This window comes from Manis pentadactyla, chromosome 11 (assembly GCF_030020395.1).
Source record: "Manis pentadactyla isolate mManPen7 chromosome 11, mManPen7.hap1, whole genome shotgun sequence".
Lineage (NCBI taxonomy): Eukaryota > Metazoa > Chordata > Mammalia > Pholidota > Manidae > Manis > Manis pentadactyla.
The window spans coordinates 86,603,895-86,616,629 of NC_080029.1; the positions used below are offsets into that span (position 1 = coordinate 86,603,895).

A 12,735-nucleotide genomic window follows, 5' to 3' on the forward strand; every position below is an offset into this window, starting at 1 on the left:
AACCTGTTCCAAAGCTGTAATAATACATGTGGGAATAAGTTTATTGTGAGGTTCATGTGCTATCAACCAGGTCTTCCTTTTAAGGTTGAGTTTGTGACATTTGGAAAACTATTTAGACTCATGATGCTACCAAAACTGTGCCATATCATGCTATCTGTAGGATTTGATCCTCATTCCAAGCAGACTTAGGTCAAAAGAAGCAAGTACAATATTTTTTCTTTGAAGAGTGTTTCCCCCATATTCAAGTTCAAGTTTCATGGAGCAAAGACAAAACAAATTAACTATTTCAGTGGCTTGTATAAAAACATGAGTGAATAATCATATTAATTTATACTTGCACAGAAGTCTATCCTTTTCAAGGGGCTATTTCTAATCTCTGTGAACTCTCAGAACAACAAAGTGAGAAAAGCAGCACTCAGAAAAATTAAATGACTTGGCCAAGATAACTCAGAGAACAAAAGGCTGGGCTGAGACTAAGATTCTGGCCAAGTAACTTCAATTTGGGCCTAACTCTGCTGCCTTGGTATCTATATAGTCTTACAAATAGTAGCAATTTCTTTTTTTCCGGCCCTGAAATGTTTGCTTGTTTTTGTAAAACAAAAAGAATGAACAGATTATCTTCATAATTAAATGTAGGAAAAACACTGATTCTTTTATGAACTGTAAACATTTCCATTGTTTTCTCCAATCAGGAGAATTTAAGCACCCCCTTTCTAGTAAACTGACTACATATACATTTCAAATAAGCAGGAGGGTATTTGGAATAGAACTGATAGGAGCGTATAAGCATATAAGAATCAAAGAGAACTAAATCACACTCTTCTTTAAACTTGCCCTGCAAAAAAAAATTTCAGCTGTTTTGAAAGGATTACCAGGTAACAAAGGTCATATTAAAAACTGGTGCCTTTCCACATGGTCATATCTGATTATCACTTAAGCAGTTCACCAGAGAACATAAAAGCTTCAGGATTAAGCAATAAATGGGGTCTTCATCAAAGTGCCATCAAGTAATTGGTGGGATTTTGCCACATAGGTCTAAACTTTATGGTTTCCTAGAAACTAATGCAAAAAACTGAACTGAGCCTATAATTGACTAATAATGATCTCAGATTGCCCCGCTTACCACTTTTTTTTTTTTAATTCACTGTGAGACAGGGCTTGAAACAAGTGTAACAACTCATGAACTGCCTGCAGGTATCTGGAAACACTGAAATGGAACCTATAACTTTTCACCACGGGGAAAAAAATAAGGCTGCTTTTATAGAGTTCCAACATGTCACCGAACCTACAGGGAATAATCCAGCATTCATCTCTTCTATTGATAAAAGCCTTTTTCATTTTGAAAGACTAGTAGAGCACCGCCCCCGGTATACTTGGGTTGTTTATTGTCAGCTTATGACAGGGTCACACCATGTATCCAGGGTAAGAAATAAGCGATTTTACTTCTGCAGTTTGACCAGAGTCGTGGGATTACCATCATCTAAATTATTAGTTATGGAATTGCCAGATATTTTCAAGTCAAAATTATTTCTGGAATACTTGTGAACGTGGGGGAATGATTCAAAAAGTAAATATATCTTAGATACTTATATTGTAATGTGATAACCAAGGTATTAAAATGAAGAGCAGCAACAAGATTTGTTTCGGGATTAACTGGGGTGGCTCTTCATTATCTGGCTGTAAGGCCCATCAGGTATCAGTAAACTGGGGGGCAGAGTGGTTGGAAAAGATTAGTGGCTCATGTTAATCTCCTATAATGTTCATAAAAACTAGATAATAATGTTCTTTTAATTTCTTGTCATCCCAGAATCCCACAATAATAATCTCTTGAGTTATCATTTTTCTTTTTGTGGACAATCAAGTCAGATTCAACAAATATTTACATTATCTATTTATAACCACGAAGTAAAACTATAGTTTAAGAAAAATTATCTGCCATTATATTGTGACTTGACAACTTATCCACTATTAGATAAAAGCAACTTAAATTAGTTTTGGCAGATTTGGGACTTAGCAGTTCAAAATATGAATAGCAAATGTAAAAGCATGAAAATGGCATGACTATTATGTTTTAAGAGGATAATACACCTTTAACGGGTGCCCATGATTACTTTGCATACTGTAAACAACTGCTGCCAATCAATTTAGAAAGTGCTAAGCAGTACATAAATGTAATAAGGCAAATTCCATTCAACCAACCTAAGACTTTCTACCTAAGTCACTATTTCTTCACAGATGCAGTGGGGCTGGATATCATATTTGCACTTTATAATCTATTCCAAATTGCAAAAACAGACTACAGCATGGAGAAGATAAGGCACTTTCAGGAGTGCTCTGAAATCTGTGCAGTCACAGCCTCTAAAACTGAAATTACTCCTGAATGTTAAGGTCACTTTAGGAGCCGATCCTGCAGCAAAGCTGAGGGGAAGGGAGTGTTCTTATTACCCAGTCAACTTGGCCTTAATTCCCTACTCCACCTCTCCACAGAACACACTTGTAAACTGTGGTCATGTAAAATGAAGAAATGGAAATTTTCTCTATGATCTGAATGTATATTCATGGATTTCACTAAACAGCATTTAATAACACTCTATTCTTAGAATTTTTAAATAGCTGAATATTCAGGTATGAATGTGTTTGCTATTTTCTTTTATTCAAGGGCCCTCAATTCTCCACCTCCTTGAATTCTTTAACGTATTTTTAAACAATTATACTTACAGTGATATTTTATGAAACTGGGTGCTAAACTTTGAGCTAATAATTATTTTAGTTTCTTTTTGATGGTAATTTAATAAGCATTTCATTCTTCAATCTTCTCAGTCAGTTACTTAGTTTTAAAATGTGTCTGTCAGCTAATATCTCATAATCTGGGACTTAAATTGTGTTAGGCTATCCCAGCTTGACTTCTTTTTAAATGGGATTGTCTTGATGTACTTTAGAAATTTCTTGACCAGATGTTTTTGCACTGAAGAGACCACACATCTCATCATCCCCACAGAAGGCCATGGCCACCACCAACATACTGGGGACTTTACCTCCAAGTCATTCAGAATGTAGACAAAAGCATCAGACTTTCACAGGCAGTACCCCTCAGAAACCAATTCGAAACACCAAATTGGAAAGTCAAGCAAAAGGCTATGACACAGCAGCATGCAATTTTTTTTTCTCGAGAGAGACAAATTAAATTGATTTGAAATTTTATTTCTTCTAGAGGAGTTCCTAGGATTCAACACAACATTAAATTTTTGGCCTGTCTCTTTAATTTGAGAAATTTAAAAAACGACAACAGATGGCACACAGAATTGACTTATGTCCTCTATTCTTTACTGAAGAAGGGAGTGCATAGAAACTTTGATAAAGGCAGAAGCTACACTATGCATGCTGCTATTAAAATTATCTAATGGGTCTTTGGACAGCTAGGATCAAAACATTCAGGCTTTCTTTTTTAGACATTCTTTAAAACCAACCAACACTGGTAACAGGTTGACACTAGTGATCGTAGCCCCAATGTTCAGTACCCTTGTGTCCCAACAAGGACATGATGGACGTGCCATTAGCTCTGAACCTCAGCAGCCTCTGAAATTCCCACTCTTCCCACCCTGATCTCCCACCCCCATCCCTCAAAATCATTATGAAATAGGAAGAACACTCAAGCTTACAGTTAATTGGAAACATTGCAAGCAAAGAGGAATGCTGAGGACAGTATGTCCACAGGAAAATAAATCACCCAACATTGTTATTTAATGCATTGTGACATCATTTCCTGAAATTAAACAGAGATGACACCAATTCAGACTATCTCCAGTATAACGCTCCCTTCAAATAATTCACAGATGTTTTCTTCTGGCAAGCAGAAAAACAATACAAAGGCTAAAGCATGGGGTGGCCTCGCCGTGCTGCATGTTGCAGGCAGCTCTCTCTGCTGTTTTTCAGCTGTGTGTTCTGCATATGCATTTCCACATCAGTATTTTTCAGCCCATGAGCCCCACTTGTATTCAGTGCACATCTGTATCTCTGAACATGAGAAAGGCCATCTCTCACTGTGTTAGTAAGGCCAACATTTTATATCTGGCCTTAATTTGTCCTATAGTGATTAGCATTAAGTAGACCAATCTCAGAATCATGAAGGCACTAATTTACAAGTAGAAATAACTAATGTCCATGAAATACTGATTCGATTAACCATTCAAGGCCCTTAGAAAGATATTTAATGAAGGAAATTATCACAGTGTCTCCATGGATACCCTTGTGGAAATGGACAAGTGAAGAAACCGGGGTAGAGATGAACAAAGCAGGCAGCGCTGTATCTCTTACCCTTGGTGATATCATGGGGTATCAAAGGCTTCAAGTAGCAGGAAACCCAAGCATACAACCAAAAGATCGAAATTCATGCAGCACATTACAGCTCACAAATTGGCTACATCATTTGAGCCACACAGCAACGAAACCAGCTAAGTAGGGCACATATTTAGTATTTTCATTTTTTTAGGTAAGGAAACAGGTTCAGAGGTTGAATAGCTTACCCAAGATCACAGAGTTCAAACCAAAGTCTTCTAACTTCACATTCAGTGGCCCCCTTTTAAAAACGGTACTGTGCTGACTCTCAGAAAGCCTAGAGTTTAACTCCCTGAGGAAGCTGGAGACTGGGTTCTGCTCACACACTGGACCCCTCATGGTGAACGGGAACATTCTCTTCTGAAAGCAAGTGCCAGGTGGGGGGATCTGAACTACACCATATTCACCTTCCACCCCATCCCGGAAGACTTAGCAGGGCTCCCTGCTGCTATCACCTGGCATCACTGAACAGCCATCAGATGTTTATATGGCTCCAGAAGGTAGAGTTTAGATTATGTTCTCTCCTGCTAAGGAGCATTTGGGACTTGTTAGGCAAAACCTGGTCTCTCCATCTCACAGAGTCCCAGGAAAGTAAGTGGTAACTTGCTCAATTCCATCGGTCAAAGCCTTCTGCTAGCCAGTCAACTAGATTAAAATAAGAATTACGGTTATGTTATATACATAATATAGACACACATATATGTACATAATATATATATGTATATAATATAAAGGCCAGGCATGGGGCTGAATGCTTTACATTATCTCATTTAATCCCTGCAACAACCCTACTAGATTGGTTCTAGAATTATCCCCATTCTGCAGATGCAGAAAATGAGGCTTAGACAGGCTAACTGTTCACAATAAAAAATTTACTATGTTGCAGAGTTCAATCCCTGTGCTCTTCATTTTGACACTGCAGCATCTCATTTAAGAATAAAATCCCTCTAGACCTACGCAAATGATGAGAACTAGTTAAAAGTCAAAATAGTCTAAGCCAGTGTCTTCCCTCCACCTCATGTGTGCACATGTACACACACATACATCACAATAAACTAACTGGGATGACTAAGTTTACTGTCATATGGTCTTGATAAACTCACTGGAGAAGAGCTATGTGTCTTTCTAATTAACAAGGAGCTGCATTTACTCATAACTTGGGTGCACTGTCTCTGTAGGACAATATACTTTAGAACACATTTTTATCACCAGAGACCTTTACAAAATCCCGTAAAATGAACTCTAATAGGCTAGGAGTGAAATGAGTGGGCACCTGAAAAGGTAGGCTTCGTGCCTCTCCCTCTCTCCCAGAGGTACAGAGAAGGGATAAAGCTTGTTGCCGTGAACAAAGGGCAGAGTTTTTACAACCTGAAGTTTCAAGAAGGCTGCATGATTTTACGTCGCTTTAAAGTAAATTTGCTTTTGACTCCATACACATATTTTTTAAAGAAGTCCCACATCCCCTAAGTGTGAGCATAATTTATCCCTCTTCAAATAAGAAAACCTTTGGTCAGAAACTGGTATGAGCAAGTGGTGTCTTTGTGCGTGAGCACTTCCTGTTTTCATTCTGCAATCAAACAAATTCTTTGCAGCAGAACTAGGGGAGCTCTTGAAGGTGGCAAGTGGAGGTGTCTAAGAGCCTAATTGAGTACACTAAGGGCTTCTTGGCGTGGAGGAGTTTTTCATGGTTATGAATAAACTGTTAGCCTGGGCATTATTTCTTGCTGTTTCTTTCTTGAACGATCTTTGAAGTCAAATAGAAACAGTTGTAATGACAGGCTTCCTTTTATGATATCATCATCTCCATGTGTTAGCGAAAGGAATATACTTCCCTAGGATTTCCCTAACGTTTTTTGCCATTGGGTACTTTCCAGGAGAAGCACATCCTTTTCCAACAGATTCTTTCTTCAATCTTCGCTAGATTTCTTAGTCTGAGAAGCAAGCCTAGCCATCAACTAATAGAGGATGGGCGGGGGGTAGCAATAGTATACACAACATTTTCAGTAACTGAATTTCTTTAAAATAAATAAATCCATATATATATATATGGATTTATTTCTTTAAAGTTATTGTGAGTTTTTTTAAAGGGGAGTTTTAAAGGACTCTTCAGAAATTGGTTGTTAGAAACTAGACACTAATTATTTACCCTCAGATTTAGCATATTCAAAGTGCTTAACTCTGCAGAAGGAAATTCCTCAAGTCATCAAATAGTTTGTTTTTTCAAATGTCATTCTGGATTTAGTTTAAATATTATCCTCAATATTAATTGATTAGCTGCAGGCTTGTTACCTTTTCCCCTAAAGCTGGTGTGCCTGGGACTTTGAGAGATTATTTTAACTGTTACAGCTGTAGTGGAACTTGTTCTTCCAAGAAAACTGAAGGTTAATGATTTTTGTCATATTGAGACTAAGACTTAACAATTGCTACAGTTGGTCTTTGTTGAGGTGGGGTTCTTTTTTCTCTGGGCCTTTTGAGGTATTCAGAATAGGTGACAATAGCTTGCCGTTGAGAACATATGTAGAGAGACCCCTGTGGCTTATTGGAAAAAGTTGCTCCATGCTGGTTGGGTGTTTGGAAAAAAAAAAAAAAATACAACCAGAGTTCTTTTATGTTCTGCTAGTTAATGAATGCATGAATGTCAAAATGGGCCAGTGGCCCATTCAGGGGGCAAAGCCTTAGCAGCCCCCTTCTTTAAGAACACATCCTGAGATGCAAAATACATTTGCTTAACAAATTAAAATAATGAGATAATTCAATTAGCTCCTTTAAAAAAAAAAGAAAGAAAAAAGGGTACATCAGGGATTATTGTAATACAAGAACAGGTCATACTGCACAAAAGAGAACAAATCAGTTTGAAATGATGTTAAAGAGACTAATAATGGAGGAATGCACATTGAATCATGCACTTGTAAAGAAATTTACATGAAATAATAATTTAGACTACATCTATTTTCAGTGAGCTAGAGCCAACATTTCACTGTGAAAGTTGAAATTAATTAAATGACAAAAAAATATAGTGGGGCATCTCTATTTCCAAGGACTTCCTCATGCCTGTTAGTGCGTGTAAGAAAAAAAGTCTAAATTAACATGTCGCTAGTTAGGGGTCTCTATTCTTGGTTTCTGAGCCCAGAATTATAGCTGAGTAAATCTTTCAGCTCATTAAAGATTGGAAAGTAAAAGTTTTACGGGACCATCCTCATCAAAGTTACTGAACCTCTTCTCCACAGTTGGGGTGAAATCTGGATAAAGAGGGAAAATTTTTTCAAAGAGAAAAGCTGGAGAATTTCCTCATGATACCAGGGAGGTGCAGGAAAGGCAGAGGAGGGGAGCAGCAAAAGAGTGGGGGGCAAAGCCCATGGGAGAAACTACTGACAGGGCCATGTTGTGAAGAAAGGGCATGCTGAGGAGAAAAACAAAGCACTTAGTAGAAAGTAAGGAGAAAGGGGGACTGGCAGGGAGGGAAGGATGACCAGAGGCTGGGGTTTCGTGGTACTCTACTGTTCTGCTGAGGAGAGACAAAATATGAGCCCGGGAAAGGAGCCTGCAGTGTGGAGAGCCTACATCATGTCTCTCTACTTTGAAAAATGGGGAAATAGAAGGTCCAGAGAACTTAACTGCAGCTCAGCCAGTACAGAGGAAAACTGAACTTGAAATGCTGGTTTCCCGACTCCCTGGTTCAGGCTGTTTGAGTCTTCTGTCCCCATTCTGAGGACAGGCATTAGTTAAAATTTTCAGTTGGCCAGAGAATTCTGCACAAAGCCTTAGGTACATGAATAGATGAAAGCCTCTTGGGCGGGAGTAAGGTCTTGAAATGGGTTTGTAGCACCCTGGCCAGGAGTGCCCCAACGAACACGTGGCCACCCACAAATCATCCCCCGTGGGCTCAGGGAGGCTCAGGCCAGGACAAGACAGGAGGTCCAGCAAGGGCTCTGGACACTTCCTCAGGAGATTCACGTCACAGAATACGGGCCGTGAAGGAGAAAGTTGGCTTGGAGAGAGAGGTGCAAAGAAAGACTTCCCCGTTGGGAAGGGCTGGGGGAGCAGGAGGCTTTAGGGAATGAGAAAGTAGCACTTCCCTTCTCCATATTTCTTCCTTTGGATAAATGCTGAGTTGAGCAGATTGATGGTGGCGGTTGTGGGATTTATATGCAACTGTTAAACGTGATAATGATTTGAGCCAAGTCATCATTAGGTGGAAAAAATGTAAAGTTAGGGACAAGGAAGGCTTGAGTCTTGGTCGCAGCTTGACCTTGAGCTAATCACTTCCCTTTCTGGGTCTCAGTTTCCTCATTTGTAAACAGAGCTGCCAAATTCTCTAAGTTTCTCCTGTTCCATGGTATTGGTTTTGATATGAGGGGCTGAAAATACATGACGATGTTTGCTTGGAAAGCAATTTGTGACTTTACTCTGGATTAAGAAAGGCCCAGGATGAAGGAAGACAGAGAGAAGAGGCCAAACAGGTGAGCTTGCCGGGAGACAGCCGCTGGCCTCCGCCCATTCGCCCCACCCGGCCCGTCTTACTTGCTACTCTAACCAAACAGCCCTTCAGTTAAAAATGAGAAACCCCTCCCCTCACACTCACTCGACTTCCAAATGAAAAACATTTTACAGGTTAGTAAATCTCCAGCTGAGGTGATGTAGCAAAGAACAGCTGTGAAGTAATTTTGATAATGATGAGAATAATAACCACATGGCAAGGTTCAGGGCTTTGCTGTTGCAGCTTCAGTGCTCCTGAATAGATAAAAGTGATTAAATACTCCTGATTATCCCTGACCAATATGTAATGGATTTACAGCCCTTTCAATTAGTCAGTATTTGCTTAGGACTCATTATTTTGTCTTTGGTTAAGTAATCAGCCCAGAGACCGCATGTTCTGTCTAATTCCTCTGAGCCGAGTCAGTGCAGGGCCCTGACCTTTGAAACGGCCATAACTGCAGGGCAAGAATAACCGCGGCCACGGCAGCCTTGCTGGCCCTCCCAGCTGCTCCTGACACCACAGGCCAGATCGATACACCTTAGTTTGCTACTAATGTCCTTACATCAGAATGGCCGATTTAGGAATGCGAATTTATCACTCTGCCCTCCCCCACTGCCACTCCACCCCTTACCCTTTGTAGCTCTGCTAGAAGCGCAGGTCGGCAGCCACCGCCATAAATAAAAGTGGAACCTTGTCCTGGACCCGTGACACTGTAACTAATGTCATTCAGCATGGCAACACACAAGTTGGATAATCAAAGAAGACCTTCAGCTTTCAACGTGATACTCTGTTTTTAAGCATTAGCCTACAAAGAATGGTCTGAAAACAATATTATAGCAAGAGACAGCCTCTGAAATCTCCACTGTTTTCCCAGAATTTCCAAATGAACAGTAAAATATGAGTGCCCAGTTCTTCTGTAAAAATGCGTTGTAATTTTTTTGTCATGAGAGTCTTAGAGTCAACAGTATATACCAACACATAAAACCGATTGTAAACAGGAGGATAAAGATAAATTGTTACTTTAAAAAATGTTGCACATAGTCGATCTTTTCCCAGAAGTGAATAGGGTTAGCTTATAGAATAACAGATTTGAATGGCGAAAAAATAATCCTTAATCTCCACTTCACAAACAAAGGTATTATAGTACCTATGACATATAAACACAGGACATGTTTGCAAGCTGCTCCAATGATTAGGGTTCCACCTGATAACCACGTGCTTTGACATGCATGTGGCAAGGTGCTTTTTTTGCCTCCTAGAGGAGATGGCTTTCATTAAGAGTGCAATCAGCAATGTTCATGGATTCAGGAGCTCCTTACAGCCATTTCCCTTGGTTGCAGTTGCATTATCTGAAGTTGCTCTCATATGTCTTAGCATAAATAACAAATTTACTCATATATTACTGTTGAGGACACCTAGACCATTTTGAATAAGACACATTCCTAGCCTATTAAAACAAAACAAAAATCTTTCTACAGGGTGTTCTTTGGATGGTGCTAGTTGATAAAACCTTAACTGTTGTCAAGTCATCAGATTTCAAGAAAGGGAAAAAAGGCATCTTATTTTTAAAAATTGGTAGGAGCCCACATAACTTACTAGGAGAAGGCAAAACAACAGAACTTTTTTTCTCTGTCATTGTGACTTACTGTGAGATGCTGGAAGAGCCATGCTCTCATGATATTTGTTGCTACTTTGGGAAAAATGCCCCTTTTCTTCTGGCGTTTTTTGTCCTTGTCTGGATCATCATCGTCACCTGTGCCAGGTGAAGCTACGCTGTTGTCTAAACCATCCCCTAGTAGAAAAAAATGAAAATCCATTAGAAAAAACACAGAAAGGGTGCCAACACCAATGTGTCGCTAATGATGAGCTCAGCTAAGCTTGCTGAAAGAAATCCATTAAGCGGGTATATTCTCTTTCATTAAAGTATAATTGGAGACACAAATATGTAAAAGACAAAATTAAACCTGGCCTCTTCAAATGTTAATTTTGTGTGTCTCAAACTCGCCCATATCATTAATTCAATTATAATTGTGCTCTTGACACAGTGCAGTAGCTCTCTGTCAATTATGGAATCAAATGTGGGAAAACCGCCATCCAAAAACCCATTCGGTGAAAATGCATCCCATGCCTATAGTGAGCACATACTGTAGGGTAATCAAGTTAAATGTTCTGTAGTCTATATATTCTAGGCTGCCTGCATAGGTGACAGTAACTGTGTCACTGTTCACTGCACATAACACACTGCCTGTTCAGCACCTCCTAGAACTGTCACCTCCTAACCACGCACGTCCACACACTCTTCAGATGACCCTGCACTCAGCGTTTGCATGACCTGAGAACTTTTAGTGCTCTGCACCATTGATCATTATCATTATCGTTAAAAAAAAAAAGATGTACATCAAGGTAGGGTGCTCACTTAATCAGAAGTTTCCATCAACATCTTTCTCTTCTGTGCTTTTCTTTGGCATTAATTGTGCATTAGCAAAAATCATTTACTTTTAACAGTCATAGTTATTTTTTCTTGCCCTCTGGCAAAAATGCCTTGAAAGCCTGCCTGGAGGGCATCTAAATTATGTATCTGAAAAACTCTTCTGGCAAGGCATTGCAGGACCCCTACTTTCTTAAAATTCATACGAGCATGTCTTCCTGTTTTGGGGAAGGCATCAATCAAGAGCAGCAATATATGCCATATCCCTACATTAATATTTGAACTAATAACTTTAAAAAAAGGAAAGAAACAAGATCCGACTTGTGGCATAATCAAATGCAAAATAAATGAAGAATACGGGGACAGCACTGGGGCTTTATAGATGGCTGTGTTTTCCTTGCACATCATTAGCCTGGAGCCACACGAAAGAGGAAAACAGAGAAGTGGAGAGTTTATGCTCCCTGCTGGTGTTTAAGAAGCTGGGGTCCTGGAAGGACATCTGGGAATTGCACTGAGATGGGGTTTTTGTAATTTAAGAATAGACATTCATTAGCAGTAAATGCCATAAATCCCATGCTAAGTAAAAACCTTGTCCAAGAAAGCCTAAAACAATAAACTCTGTGCTCAATGTAGCCTGAGCTAGACGCTCTGCAGCTTCCCAGGGAAGGCTATAGATCCAGCTCATTCCCAGACGGACTGCCTCCCCTTGGATTGGGCCACACCATGACATCCTGCCCACTGCACCCCTTGCCTTCTGACTTCGGAGGGCCTCCCTATACCTGTTCTTTTCCTTTCTCACCAAAAAAAACCCTCAACCTTCTTTGACCAGAGAAGCAGAAAAGCCACAGCAAAGAGCTGGCAGATTAATTTTATTGACATTTCCATTTTCACTGCAATGCGATACCCTCCATCACATGGAAGAGATGACCCTCACTATTTACAGACTGACAGGCCACTTCATTACAACCACCCTGCCCCAAGGCAAAGCAGCTCCCTTCCATCTGCCCAAACACTAGAGCATGACCCCGAAGTTGCTGTTCTCTTTTTCTCTGCCGTCTGTTATGATAAAAAAAAAAAAGGAAAAAAAAAAGAGTAAGTCAAAGGGACCCAAATAGTCAAAGAACTAATCAGAGTACAGGGAAACAAAAGACATCTGACTTCAGAAACTGGATATATAGAGTCTAGTCTTCATCTGGCTGCCCTCCCTACACACCCATGTGCACTAGGGGGTCATGTGCACAAGGACACACACACACAGCTCCAGCAGGGACAGGCATCCACGCTTTTCACCATGCCAAGGAACTGCTGCAAGGCAAATTCTCACCCACACTAATGGCTTCTGACTGCTCCTTGGCAACCCTAGCATTTTAACCTGGGTGGATGTGCTCTCCAAAATACAGACACTGGAGCGATCTCATCAGCTGTTCATGTGACACAGATGGAGAGTGGCTATTAGGAGCCAGGCAGTGGGCCTTGGGGATCTGAGGTGCTGTTC

The 12,735-nt window shown here is 40.1% G+C and overlaps 1 protein-coding gene across 10 annotated transcripts in view; it reads right to left on the reverse strand.

Annotated features, from left to right (window-relative positions):
• MEIS2 (Meis homeobox 2) overlaps positions 1 to 12,735 on the reverse strand; it is a 196,077-nt gene that overhangs the window by 124,022 nt on the left and 59,320 nt on the right. For all 10 annotated transcript variants that reach the window (XM_036887539.2, XM_036887537.2, XM_036887535.2 and 7 more), the window contains one exon: positions 10,459 to 10,604. In XM_036887539.2, the coding sequence (XP_036743434.1) occupies positions 10,459 to 10,604 (146 nt within the window). The remainder of the gene's footprint in view (positions 1 to 10,458; positions 10,605 to 12,735) is intronic.